Here is a 15043-nt window from a genome sequence, read left to right as displayed (position 1 = left end):
ATGTGGCCTGTCTGGCAGGAACATAGGACTGAATGTAGAGAAGCAAAAGCAAGAGAGCCCAAGTGTCCACTGGAGATAGAGGCCTGCCATTGTTGAAGGAACAGTGCTGGAACTGAAGAAGGTGGTAGCACACAGAGCTGGATTTGAAAACAACTCCATATTTTTGTATCCTTTGGGTAAATACCTAGTAGTGCAATTGCTGGGTTATAGGGTAGTTAGTTATATTTTTAACTTTTTGAGGAACCTCCATACTGTTTTCCAGAGTGGCTGCACCAGTTTGCATTCCCAGCAACAGCAAAATAAATGTCAGATAAAGACAAATGCCATATGATTTCATTCATATGTGGAATTTAAGAAACAAAACGGATGAACATATGGGGGAAGTGGAAAAAAAGAGGGGGGGGACAAACCATAAGAGACTCTTAACAATAGAGAATAAACTGAGAGTTGATGGAACCAGGTGTGTGGGGGATAGTTGAGTGATGGGCATTAAGGAGGGCACCTTTTGGGATGGGCACTGAGGGTTGTATGTAAGTGATGAATCACTGAGTTCTGCTCCTGAAACCAATGTTACACTGTATGTTAACTAACTCGAATTTAAATAGAAATTTGAAAAGAAAAAAATAAATCTATAGAATTTAAAGGATTTTTTCTTCGAAGTACTACTAAAGGCCATTTAGTTAGCCAAAGAATAATAACTGGTTTAAAAAACTATGTGGGGCTATGTTGTTATTCATTCATTCATTCATTCATTCATTCATTCATTTTGGCTAGAGTTTGTATAAAAAAATACTAACCCTAAGGGTAAAATGTCCCAGAATGCTAAAACTTATACATAAACCACTGTTATTTTTATTAACTGTTAAGGAGTAATGTAGTAGTAGCTATTTTGTTTTAGAAACCATTAATGCAGCACACATCTTGTGCTGCCGGTAGCTCCTTGGGCCACCATGCTGTCCTTTCCCAACAACGAGACTCTCAAAGTGCCCTCACTTCATACTCTGTGCTCCCAATTCCCCATGACCCCAGCCTTCCCTACTCTGCAGGGTTGTTAGAAGATGAAGTGAGAGTGGATGAACAACTGGTGAGTAGGACAAGTGTATCTTTCAATTATTGCCATCCTGGCCTCATGCTCCAATACCAAGGAAGGCATGTGGGAACTTCACTGATCTCAAGGACCAGTCCTGCATTTCAGGCTGCAGTTCTGGAGTTGGAGTTGCCAGGGACAGGGTTTAGGAAATTTGCTTTTCTTGTTACTAAGTGTATAAGCTTGACATTATGATGTCTTGGGTCATTGATGTTTCATTGATGTTTTTCATTGATGTTATACTCTAATTTTAAAAACAAGTGGATAGTATGATTTTTGACTCTGGTCAAATGAGTGGGCTTGCTATAAAGAGTGGCACGTTTTTTTACAGCTATCACCAGAAGGATGATGCCTCAAATTAATTGGGAAATTTGTACTTTGATTGCAGAGACCCAGCCTGACCCATGTGGTGGAGTGGATTGATTTTGAGACCTTGGCCCTGCTATTTGGCATGGTAATTATAATCCTCTTAGTGGGACAGGACTCCAAGCCTGCTGTAATCTGGGGCCTTCTCTTTTGCTGCCACTGCTGATAATCCTTCATTATATTAAAGACATTGTACTGCTTGACAATTAGGGCTTGATTAAGAAGTGTTAGCGCAGGCCTAGCCAATTTCTCCTGTGGAGGAATGAAATGATTGGTGCTCTGGTTAGTTAGCTGGAGAATTGCAGTCTTAGTCCTGTCTGATAGTTAAATAATATTGTCATTTAGATAACTTAGTAACATTTTTGAGTTGCTTCCCTTAAAATATACAATGGATTATCCCGAATAAGTGAACCATGTAAGTTTTGGTGATTGGAAAAACACCTGTAATTAAATACATGGAAAATGAAAGAAATTGAACCTAAGTAATAGTTTGTGTGTCATAAACCAATTTAACTATAATAAGTGAAATTTGATAAGATCCTGAATAGCAGTAGGAATGCCTCACATGTTCTTGAACAGACCCTACAATGGCTAAGTGGTCTGAAGGAGGGTTTTCCCTTTCTGGACAAAAGATCCACTCTGTGTAAAGCAGATTATTATGTATCTTCATTTTCCTGGCTAATATTTTATCCCCCCTGGTAGTCATAAGAGAGGGCCATACTACTCTAGGCTTCAATGTGACCCAAACTAGCTGCTTCCTCTCTGAGTGGAGTGTAAGGAGACAGGTCAGTGCTCTGAACTTAGCCTTTATAGAGAAGTTCATATTCTTGTTGGTCTTGAAAAGTATGTAGTAGAGTCTGGGCATCCGGAAGGAAGAAGGAAGACATACCAGATGTCTCATAAAAGAGGTTAAAAAAACTTAAATGAATGATATATTAGTTTGCTGGCGCTGCCATAATAAAGTACTACAGACTGGTGGCTTCAACAACAGAAATTTATTTCCTCATATTTCTGCAGGCCAGATTTCTGAGACCAAGTCAGCAGTGCTGGTTCCTTTTGAGGCCTCTTTGCTTGACTTGTGGATGATCATCTTCTCCCTGTATCTTCACATGATCTTCCCTCTGTGTGTGTCTGTGTGCTTATCTCCTCTGCTTATAAGGATACCAGTCATATTAGATTAGGGCCTCACTTTAACTTATCCTGAGGTACTGGGGTTAGGATTTCAACATAGGAATTTGTGGAGGAAAGTGGCACAATTGAGCCCATATCACATGGTTTAATTTTTTTTTCTCAGTTGAAACCATTCAGCAAGCTCCTATGATTCTGGAACTTTGAAGGTGCAAAGATAGTTTATGTATCCAGGCTCCTGCCTTTTCCTCTTTATTTCATGGCAGTTAGCCACCCCATGGGGCCACTTAACCCTGGTCCCTGAATTTAAGTCTCTTTTGGGTAGTTTTGGCAGCAAATGTGTGGACCAGCTTCCCCACAATGATGGAAGACCACATAGGACCTACCCATTCAGTTCATGTGAAGCTTCTATTGGTGAGTGAAACACCACATTCTACAGACAGTAACAGGTGGCCATTTGGATTAGGATGAACATCGATGGTCATTATAGACAAGGTAGATATTTGTATTGAGTCTAAACTGACTTTTGGAAATTTTTGTTTTGTACTAAATATTTGAAAGATGATATTGGGCCTACTGTTTTCTAAGTACTTTAATTTACATAATTAAATAAAGAATCTTCCAAAATCTTCTCTGGGTTCTGTGAACCCAGAGAATAATCATTTCAATGTAACTGATCTTATTTGTGTCTCTTGGTCAAATTGGTGATGGAAATCTGTCCCATTATTTTAGGAAACAAAATTTAACTCAGTTTAAAAATCTTAAAATATTTAATTGTTGCTTGTGTGGACATTTAGGTGCAGAAGGCCACATTCCGGCTCATTTCCCTTCCTGCTTCTAGCTTTGTGTCTGTGAGCAAGTCATCTCCCATCTCTGCCCTGTGGTTTCCTCATCTATAAAACAGAGAGTAATGGTAACACCTGATGATTTTTGTGAAGATTAGGTGGAATGATAATTTACCTGGACAAAAATAGAGGTGCAAGCCTTATAGCAAGAGGCTCTATTCAGGAAGTTACTAAGTGGACTGCACTCAGCAAAAGAGCAAGAAGCTTGATGAAGTGGTAGCTTTCATGCAGAGGCCTTGTAACTGATCACTCTGATGTCCTTTCGGGATGGTACACTTCTAAAAGATTCCTCTTGTCTCCTTTTTCTGTTTGCCCCACAGATGATCTTAGTAGCCATATTTTCAGAAACTGGATTTTTTGATTATTGTGCTGTAAAGGTAGGTTTGATGTGGGATTTAATATTTATGTATTAATATTTATGTATTAATTCACTGTTATTTACCATTACATATTCAGTCAATAAAGCTACCACTTAAAGCAAATATTTTAAAATTCCATCTTCCTTTACAAAATTATGGGTGTAAGCCTGGGTACAATTGCTGTCCTAAGTTAGGTGGCTCTGAGCAACACTTTGATCTTCTCAATAAACTGAAGGAGATCAAGGAAAAGAGTATTTGGGTTGAATGTTTGTGTAGCATTAGTTAAATTGGCAAGTTGAGAGCTTCATATCAAAAATTGTTTTGCATTTTAGAGCATCTAAATATTTCAGGTCATCAGCTTCTGATTACTTTGTGTTGAAATAATTTCATTGATGACTTTCTAATTATTGAACATATAAACATTCACTTTTATAACTGGAATCCCGGGAAATCCGCCAGCAAGTTCTGACGGCCAGACTCTGCACTGGTGCTATGACTCAGGGTTGGTGAGAGGAGATCTTACCATGTTTTGCTAATGCAAAAGTGTTGTGCTTGATTTTCTTTTTTGAACTGGAAAGTTCTTCTAAAAGACTATTTACTCATCAAAGCCCTTTGCTTTGTCATTCTCTGAATGACAGAATTTTTGCCATCTTTGTGTACCATCTTGCATCTTCAAATATCTGGTCTCTTCCTCTCAATGTCTTGGTACTGAAAATCCTTAAGATATAAGTCCCTTAGATAACCAACAATCAGCAGGCTTGAGGGTCATAGCCCAGGCTGTCTAACCAAAAGGAGATTGTAAGATACTGGATAATGTTAAAGGGATAGAGGGCAATCACCTTGTGACCAGTGAACCATCAAAGGGCACTGTGAAGAAGGAGAATCAGAGGGAAGGAGGGTAAATCATGGTGGATTCAGAATGTCCACGTACAGGCCATCACTTCCTCATCTTAGCAAATTTAGGAACTCATTGGTCTAAGTTTTAATCCACCATGTTGTGGCTATTTGGATCACTGGCTCTTATAATCTGTAATGAAAAGTCACATCTATTCTTCAACCCCACTGATCCTGGCTTGTTCCTTTCTCTGTGTGTACATCTCAGACGTACCAGCTCTCTAGGGGAAGAGTGTGGGCCATGATCATCATGTTGTGTCTCATTGCCGCTGTCCTGTCTGCCTTCCTAGACAATGTCACCACATTGCTGCTTTTTACTCCTGTGACGATAAGGTATGTAGAGTGGCCCTGTATGGTGGTGTGTTCTGGTTGCTCAATCTAGTCCCCATGTTCCCTTTGCTGGTGTGCCCTGGTCCAGCTCGTGCATCCTCCAGGACTGTGGTGCTCAGTGCTCATGGCTATGGCTATGGCTTTTGCTTGTGGCCATGGCTATGGCAGAAGCAGTGGCGGCCATAGATATATACATGGAAGTCACCAGATGTAGACTTTGCTGTCCAGGGGTGTGGGGCAGATGGGTTACAGGAGTTCTTATCCATTGAGATGGTCACAGGTGAAGCAGAGCAGTGTGGAAGCTCCTGCCAGATGGTCAGGGACATGTATCCAGGTGCTGGGGAAGTTGGAGCAGCCATCTTGCTCTCCTCAGGCTTGGAGGCTTATGGGACCTGGCCTGACAAGGCTCTGCAGGGTAACTTTGGGAAAGAGAAATTCAATTTGATTCCATTTCATTTCTTTAAATTAGACATTTCATTAATTAGACATTTATTGAACATCAGAGGCCATTTGTCTTGAATCTCTTGAAGCTTGAGCTTCAGTCCTGGTCATTATGCAGGCCACTTGTAAGGCCATGGAACTATACTTTTATCTAGACTTTATGTTAGTTACTTTGAAGATGGTTCCCCAGCATATCATGGCCCTTCCGTGCTTGGACCCACCATGTCCTGGTACTTGGTTGTAGGGAAACACATACTCCCTGAGTGTTCATGGGAGGAAGGTAGGTAGTGAAGGGTGCCAGACAAGTCACCTCAGCTCCACTGATCTGGATGGTAGCATCAAAAGGACTAACCTAAGCTAGTGTTTTAAGGATTCTGTTAGATAGGAGACCCTCTTAGACACGAGGCACGAGACACAGTAAGTTCAAGTGTGTTCTGGTTGCTTAATCTAGTACCCATGTTCCCTTTGCTGATGTGACAAAAAGTTCAAAGTGACCAAAAAGGGGCTACTTCCAAGGCTCAGAAGTAAATCTAGGTGATGCCTTTGGAATTTGAAGAATGGTGTCTCTCAGAGGTGGAGTGAATTGGAGTGGGGGATAAGGGGAGGAGAAATAAGGGTGGAGAAGAGCAGAGAACAGGCAGCGTCCCCACAGGTGCAGTCTGCAGTGTTGAGAGTTGGTTGTTGAGAGTTGGTCTCTTGCCCAAGCTCCTGCAAGCTTGGCTGCATTGTCATGCCCCACATGCAGACAGGGATTTAGCCTTCCTGTGCAGGGGTGTGTGGCACTTCCTAGTATGTGGGGTTCTCCTGAGGGCAAATGAAGGCTGGAACAAATGTGGCTCAAGGGTGCTGTAATCTGTAACATGCACTACTAATGGCAGACACCAAACTCTGCCTCTAGGACACCTCAAGGGCAAGAGGCAGGGGACCTTCACCCCCTTCAACCAAGGTGACTCTGCTGCTGTCACTGGTTTAAAAGCCATACTATCACCTATGCACCAGGTCCCAGAATATCATTGTGCTCTCTGATGACAGTTCCAATGAGAGCAGGCTTCCATGGGGTACCCATATTCCTGGCATTCCTGGACAGTCTAGAAAGCTGAGGGTTTTCTCAGCCTTGCTAGGATTTGTTTATATCCTCACTACTACAGCAACCAGCTTTGTAATTTTCTGTGAGTAGCAATTCTTTGTCTAAAAGTTACAGCTTTCAAGATTTAAGTGTTAGTGTATTCATATTCACTATATATATTACCATATTCTTCATGACTTTATAAGCTTAATCATGTTTTTCTGCCTTTGTCTGGAGGAGCATAGTCTTCACAGTTAAACAGCTTGGTCCATTTAGATAGGATGCCATCTCTGTGCTTGCTCTACCATTGTTGATTCACGTACACTAATAATTTTCTTGCTTGAGGCAGATCCTGGAAACTTCCTCAGCTGAGCGCTACTGCTGCTGCTGATTGGGGTTAAATCCTGTTTTTGGATTCATTCTTGGATTCATTCATTCATTCATTCATTCATTCATTCATTCATCCCCAGACACCGTTCCCTCTTCAGTTTCCACATGGCTCTGTAGGCTGATCCCCTTCAGATGTACTGTTAGTTTCTCTCTGACCTGGGAGATGAAGGGAAGGACCCTTGAGTGCAGCAGCCTGGTAGCCCAAGGCCTGGTTTCTATATGGAAGTAGACAGTATGGATTGGCAGGCGTGGTGGGCCATGATGTGTTTCCCAAACCTTCTTTAGAGCAACATCTATTTTTCTTTCTTTCTTTCTTTCTTTCTTTCTTTCTTTCTTTCTTTCTTTCTTTCTTTCTTTCTTTCTTTCTTTCTCTCTCTCTCTCTCTCTCTCTCTCTAATTTTTTTTTTGAGAGAAAGCATGTGTGAGAGAGCACACAAGTGAGGGAGGGGCAGAGGGAGAGGGAGGGACAGAATCTCAAGTAGGCTCCACACTCAGTGGAGCAGGGCTCCATCTCGTGACTGTGAGAGATCACGACCTGAGCCAAAATCAAGAGTCAGAGGCTTAACTGACTGAGCCACCCAGGAATCCCAACATTTTCAACTTTGGGCTCATTGTATCCACATTGGGAGCCTGTAGACTTCTGCTGCCCAGGCCCACTCCCAGGGATTAGTCTGTCATGGGCCGGGCAGCAGGACTTTCAAAGGTTCCCAGACAAATCTTATGTGCAGTCAAGATAGGGAACCACAGCTGTAGAGTGTGTGCTCCTTCTCTAAGGAAGAAGTCTATGGATAGTATTTAGAGGGGAGGGGCAAGAAGATAGCATCTGAGAAAGGGAAGGTGGGTAATGAATTACGTTGGTAGACTTGGTGTAAGCTACTGAGTTGTGGTGCTGTCTGCTCTGCCCCACCCCTGACTCAGAAGGGTCTGGTGGCCAGCAGACTTGTGTCAGGGCCTGCACACAAGGGACTGTGCTCCCTCCAGATCTGTGGGGGGTTGATGAGGGTACATTTTCACACTGATGTGAAACCAACCACAGGTGGGTGGTTGGTTGACTTTCAAAGAAATGCAATTCTGAGGGTCAACTGTAGCTCTGTAAACATTGTCTTTGTTCATCCTCCAGCATTGTACTTCTTATAGGTGTGTGTGTGTGTGTGTGTGTGTGTGTGTGGTGTGCCTCCCTTACACAAACAAGTGCATTAAAAATATTTAGATTGCACAATTGAAGAACATGCCTACTTTTATTTTCCTCCATTTGTGACAGATTGTGTGAGGTGCTCAACCTTGATCCAAGACAAGTCCTCATTGCAGAAGTGATCTTCACAAATATTGGAGGAGCTGCCACTGCCATTGGGGACCCACCAAACGTCATTATTGTTTCCAACCAGGAGTTGAGGAAGATGGTATGTACAGTGTAATAGGGTTGCTTTCAATAAATATAGGTCCCAACTTACCTGCCCATTTGGCATTCTACCCAATGTGGAAGACTTTATTAGAAATTAAGCTCTTCTATGTCACTTCTTCATATTAAGTGTTATTGGTTATCTTGAGAGGGGAGATTAGGTGACTGATCCTCCAGTGTAGAGTGAAGTGGTTTGAATTGATTCATTTCCATTCTGATAAATTATTAAGAAAAGGATGGATAACATGATGTACTTAGGTGCAGTAGATGATGTTTGCATTATATTAATGGGAACTGAGGTTTCTTCCAACTAATGTTAAAAATAAAATAATCTGTCCCTCACATTTTCAATTGTGGTGGATGAATTCACTGATGAAGAACTTAAACATTTTTTAAAGGGTCATAAAATGAAGGTCTTTAAGAATTTTTGTGGATAAAGAAATTGTGGTTTATATACACAATGGAATACTACGTGGCAATGAGAAAGAATGAAATATGGCCTTTTGTAGCAACGTGGATGGAACTGGAGAGTGTGATGCTAAGTGAAATAAGCCATACAGAGAAAGACAGATACCATATGGTTTCACTCTTATGTGGATCCTGAGAAACGTAACAGAAACCCATGGGGGAGGGGAAGGGAAAAAAAAAAAAGAGGTTAGAGTGGGAGAGAGCCAAAGCATAAGAGACTGTTAAAAACTGAGAACAAACTGAGGGTTGATGGGGGGTGGGAGGGAGGGCAGGGTGGGTGATGGGTATTGAGGAGGGCACCTTTTGGGATGAGCACTGGGTGTTGTATGGAAACCAATTTGACAGTAAATTTCATATATTAAAAAATAAATAAATAAATAAATAAATTTAAAAAAAAAAAAGAATTTTTGGAAAGCTCTTATAAATATTAACATATAATTTCTTTGTATGCTAAAGTAAAAAAGTATTAGAGAGTGAAAACAGTATTTTATACATCTTAAAGAGTTTGAAATTATATAGGTTTCTTTTATCATTCTTTGGTCATTAGAATTTTCTCAGTATCTCTTCTGTGAAGTGTCAGCAAAAATGTTTCCAAATTGGTATCATTTATTTTAGATGATATGTTTATGTGTGTGTCTATGAAGTGTGCCAGTATATTTGTGTGTGTTTGTGCTGTCTTCTATAAAAATATTTAAGCCTTTGAGCATAGTTCTAAGGTATTGAGATCCAGGGTATGACTTGGGTGCTTTGTCTAAACTTTAATGCTCCCTAGTTACCCTGGGAAACCAACTGGCAACACTTCACCAGGCTTCCTGTGTGAACTGAGCAGTATGCCCAGTATCATGTTATTCCAGAACACATCAGAAGGTGGCAGAGCCTTGTGATCTGTTCTAGGAGCACCTATCACCGAAGATAGGCATCAGACACCTTGAAGAGAAGTATTTTTAATTTTTTAAAAACATTTATTCATTTTTGAGAAAGACAGAGCATGAGTGGGGGAAGGGCAAAGAGAGAGGGAGACACAGAATCTGAAGCAGGCTCCAGGCTCTGAGCTGTCAGCATACATCCTGATGCAGGCCTTGAACTCATGGACCATGAGATCATGCCCTGAGCTGAAATTGATCACTCAACCACTCAGGTGCCCCTGAACAGAACTATTTTTAGAGAAAGATACTGTTTTATTTTTATTTTGCAGTAATACATTTATTGTAGAAAATGTATATCATACACACAAGTTTTAAAAATTGTCATAATCTCACCATTCAGAGATAAATCCTCTTAATGATTTGGTGCATCTAGTTTCCCAGAATGTTTGTATGTAGATACACATGGATGAATAAAGATACACAGCTTCTGCTCTGCCAAGATAGAGTAACAGGGATTTACCCTGATGCTTGAGATATCCAAAAAGAAAATTAACGAAAATTCAAAAAACAAAACCCCAAACAAAGCAAAACCAGGTAATGGTAATCAAGATACAGGGCATCAGACAAAAAAATTACAGTGTTTTTGAGAATTGGGAAGCAAATGAGGTGAACCCTATCATTGCCCCAGTTCACTGCCTTGAGAGAGTTTCCAGGATGCAGTACAGAGAGGGAAAAACCCATGTGGAGCTCATCAGACTGCCCAAGTTTAGGAGACAGAACTGAGAGTCTGGAGAGACCAAGGTTAAGATGTCTTTTTTGGTGAATTCTCCAAATACTTAAGGAAGAGATAATGCTATAATACCAATTCTACATAAAGCTTCACAGTAAATTAAAGAGGAGAGAATACTTTCCAACTCATTCTATGAGATCCTGACACCTAAAGTGGACAAAACCAATGTAATAAAAGTCTTAACAAATGTTTTATGAACATAGATTTTTGATTTTTAATTTTTAAACATAATTAAAAAAATTATCATATCCAATTTAATAATATGAAAAATGGATAATATATCATAACCAAGTAGAATTTATCCTAGGAATGGAAGATTGGTATGATATTTGAAAAACCAATCAGTGTAATTTACTAACAAACTAAATGACAAAGTTCATATAAAAACTAAAATAATAACAAACTAAATAATAAAGTTCATCTATTGAGATGCAGAAAAATATTTGGCAAAATCCAACATCCATTACTGCTTAAAAATCTCTCAATAAACTAGAAAATAAGAGAACTTTATAAGTCCAATAAGGAGCATTTCTGAAAACACTACAGATAGCGTAATACTTAGATGTGAATGCCTCTTCCTTAGATCAGAAACACGACAAAGATGTCCATTCTCACCACTTCATTGTAACATTTTAGTGGGGGCTCTAGCTGATACAATAAGATAAGAAAAGAAATACAAATCATCCATATCAGAAAGGAAGAATTGAAAGTCTTTATTTACAGATGACATGACTGTCCATGTAGACAGTCTGAAAGAATCTGTAAAAAAGCTTCTAGAAATAATAAATTTGACAAGTGTGCAATAAAAGATCAATATAGAAAAATTAGTGGTTTTCTATATTCTAGCAGTATACAATTGGAAATTAGCATTGATATATAAAATACTTTAGGGTAAATCTGACCAAACATATGCAACACCTGTATACTGAAAACTATAAAATATTGTAGAGTAATTAAAGATCTAATTAAATGGAAAGAGATACTTTGTTGATGGATCAGAAGACCCAAAATTGTTAACATATCAGTTCTTCCCAGATTGATCTACAGATTTATACAATCCCTATCAAAACCATAGCAGGTTTGTTGTTTTTGGTAGAAATTGACAGATTGATTCTAAAATTTATTTGGAAACTCAAGTGTCCAGAATGTCCAAAGATAACTCTTAATGGGAAGAACAAATTGGGAGGGCTAGTGCTACCTAATTCCAAGATTTATTATAAAGCTACAATAGTCAAGACAGTGTGGTATTAGCATCACTAAAAGTAAATAGGTAAATGGGACAAAGTAGAGTCTGCATGTAGACCTCCACATAGATGAACAAATGATTTTTAACAAACAAAGGTGGAAAGCCAGTTCAGTGGAGAAAGAATTTTTTTTTTTCACAAATGGTTCTGGAACAAATTGGACATTCATAAGCAGGAAAAATGAACATCAATCCACACTTTCCAGTTTACCTAAAAACTAATTCATAAGTGGATCACAGACATAAATGTAAAAGCTAAAGCCTTAAAAGTTCAAATAGAAAACAATTTATAGTAAGATAGGTATAGAAATAGTTCAAGTAAGAGCATGGCTACTCCATTTCATTAGATTGTTTTTAGAACTTGGCTTTCAGTTTCTTTTATTTGTCTCCCCTTTTTTCTTCTTCTTATGACAACATATTAATGAATTAATGCAACAGCTTAGCTGTCCCTGGCGAGCATCACATTAGTATTAATGTAAAATCCTGAGCATGATGTCTTTCTTGGCACAAACTGAGTTAACTTTGCATCATTTTAAGCCTTCCTTTAGAGTCCTAAATCTGAATGCTCTGAACTAAACAGTAGAATGTGACCCTAGATGGGCTCTGAGTCCTGGGCCTCTACCAACTCATATAGAAAGCTGAAGGGACAGTCTTTTATACTAGTTCCACATTCCTCCATGACATGCTGGCATGCTGTTGTAAATATCAAGAGTTTAAATATGACAGTAAGTGAGAAAGGTCAGGTTTTCATAAAAATTCACAGAGGGCCGTGGAGGTGAGCACCCTCTCTGCATTGAGGCTTAGCCTAGGCTTCTCACACAGCTTTGTGCCCAAGTGACATCCTCTGGGGAAATGGCTTTAGGGCTATCCTTGTTTTATGGAAGATGGAGTTCCTTGTCTTCTACTTAATGACTTTCTTTGAATTTTTGGGTTAAACTGTCTATCATAGGAAAGGTATCTAATGAATGTCCTCTTGTAGATAACCAAGTGTGGTTTTAATTTATTTTATAGTAGCTCAGAGATAAGAGAATACTTATTTGTATAGAGATACAAATGAACTTATGGTTCCAGGGATAGTGTCTTCAGCAGAGATTAATTTATAAAACCTCATTATCAATGATAGCACAGCCACACATTTGTGTGCACATTTATTCTGCATTATTTGGTTGTTTATCTATGAACTGAACTAGGAAGAAAAAAGATTATAAAATAAAAATTAATTTTGAAATTAATTTTTAAAATATTAATGAAGAAAGTTAATACTCCATATGTAATTCAGTGGAATTATAAAAAACAGTACTGGACTTTGGAACAGTAAAATAAGTCACATAAGAAAATTCTTCCACATTCCCTGAGGATTAGGAAGAAGTTAAAGGGAGTTATGAAGAAAGTTCTTCCAACATACCCTTCTACACCCTGTTCACTCCTCCCAGATCTCTTAGGATGGTTCTTTGTTGGTGGGATTTCCAGCACCGAACAGGTGGGTGGGAAAGACTTCCAGGGTCCTTCTACACTGTAGTAGGACTTTCAATAATGCCTTGTTCCTTCATCTCCCAGTGGGCTAACAGGGATGTAATCCTTTGCTGGTTACATATACCCCTTTATGCTTGTTCTAGGGAGACTTATCAGTGTTGAACACAACTGTTTAACTATCTTTTAAATAACATTTGAAAAATCTGTTTAGGGGAGCCATGTCCCCTGTGCTTCTGAATGACATCTCATAGGTCAGAGGAAGACTTTCTCCATGGTGCCCCAGAGAAGTGTACACTGGGACATTCCTCAGGGCTTTCACACCATGCAGTATGCATGCTGGGGTGTTCTTTTGCTGCTCTTCCACCACCATTTTCTTCCACTCCATCAGCTGACAACTTTGATGCTGTCACTCTCTGCTGTTTCCCGCTCTGCCTTTCCTATCACTTCCTCTTAGTTTCCTTTGTGGGTTTTCTGATTCCACATGGCTCTCCAATATCTGTGGGCCTTGGAGTTCTGCTTTTTTAAAATTTTTTTTTTTTTTTACAATCTTTCGTCTTGGGTCAACATTCTGTAGTAGACCTCATGCCCTCTATGGCCTGCTTTGTTTTCTGTGTGTTGGGATGACCCATTTCTATGCCTTTTCCAGAGGTTTCTACCTTCCTCAGATCCATGTATATCATGACCTCTCCTCCACATACTCCATGTATCCTCATATTAAGGATGTACCACACCAGATCCCTCCTGTCATCACACCCACTCTATAGAGCTGGGGTCTTCTACTTATTGAGTATCCAGATATGATTCAATCTTCAAGTTACACCATGATATTTATGAAAACATACAGCAAATTCAGCTAAGCCATTATCCAACCCAGTTGACTGTTTTGACTTTGTCCCAGAGTTACCCTGAAAGCATGACCCCTAGAAAATGATATTGGTGAGCCAAGAGTTACTCAGCCAGATGATACATATATCCCCTTTGAATATATATAGTTTATGAAGCCGTGGATGTTCTAATATGATTCTGAGGGGGATCCTTTTTTCATAGTTTTACATGCCTAAAATTTTGACCACTTCCACTGTCAAATGAGGACTTTGTGGAAAATTAATAAGAACATAGCTAAGTGGATCCCAAACCAAAACAGTACAAAACAAGACTAAGGGGGACAAAATAAAACCAGCACCTTGCAAGACAGGGCTGCATTTAAGCATTGTATTGATGGAAGTGTAATAGTGGGTGGTTTTGTTACTGAGAACATTAAGGAGAAGAGTGTAGGAAATTACAGAGGCACGTAAAGCAGCAGGTAGGCCCAGATACATGCACCTAATAAGCTTAGTGAAAATATTTGCATCCCATGATATATTTCATCTGCCTGTATTATTCTTAAATTTTTCAGCTGTGATTTTCCCACTCTGCATTGTTCTTACTTGATAAATCCACCCATTACAACTGTGGTAGCAACCAAATACTTCCACTCAAAGTTGTATTGTTTTGTTGTGAAGGCCTCCTAGGACCCCCTTAGTCTTTTTCTTTCTTTAATCCACCCCTCACTTTTTTTTCCAATTTCCCCATAGTTTCTAACAGGACAAAAAATTTATAGTTAATATGTTCAAAAAAGGACCCAGAATTACTCAGGATACAAATACCTCTGCCTTAGTGGTCACCTTCCTTCAAAAAATATTAATTATATTCTATGACTGAGTTGGTATAAAGACAAATATATTCATATATTATTTTAGGCCATTTTCTTTGACTCAAAAGTTCTTCTTTTGCTTTTTTCCCAGTTTTTATTTAAATTCCAGCTAACATACAGTGTAATATTAGTTTCAGGAGTAGAATTTAGTGATTCATCACTTAGCAACAACACCCAGTGCTCATCACAATGAGTGCCCTCGTCC

The 15043-nt window shown here is 39.3% G+C and overlaps 1 protein-coding gene across 1 annotated transcript in view; it reads left to right on the top strand.

Moving 5' to 3' along the window:
- Positions 1 to 15043, top strand: part of OCA2 (OCA2 melanosomal transmembrane protein) — a 483960-nt gene that overhangs the window by 163594 nt on the left and 305323 nt on the right. The window contains exons 11-14 of the mRNA XM_058736912.1: positions 1476 to 1541; positions 3747 to 3803; positions 4888 to 5012; positions 8168 to 8306. Coding sequence (XP_058592895.1) covers positions 1476 to 1541; positions 3747 to 3803; positions 4888 to 5012; positions 8168 to 8306 — 387 coding nt within the window. The remainder of the gene's footprint in view (positions 1 to 1475; positions 1542 to 3746; positions 3804 to 4887; positions 5013 to 8167; positions 8307 to 15043) is intronic.

Source organism: Neofelis nebulosa, chromosome 7, assembly GCF_028018385.1.
Source record: "Neofelis nebulosa isolate mNeoNeb1 chromosome 7, mNeoNeb1.pri, whole genome shotgun sequence".
NCBI lineage: Eukaryota > Metazoa > Chordata > Mammalia > Carnivora > Felidae > Neofelis > Neofelis nebulosa.
The sequence above is the reverse complement of the archived record's forward strand: the minus strand, read 5'-3'. Positions and strand labels throughout refer to the sequence as shown.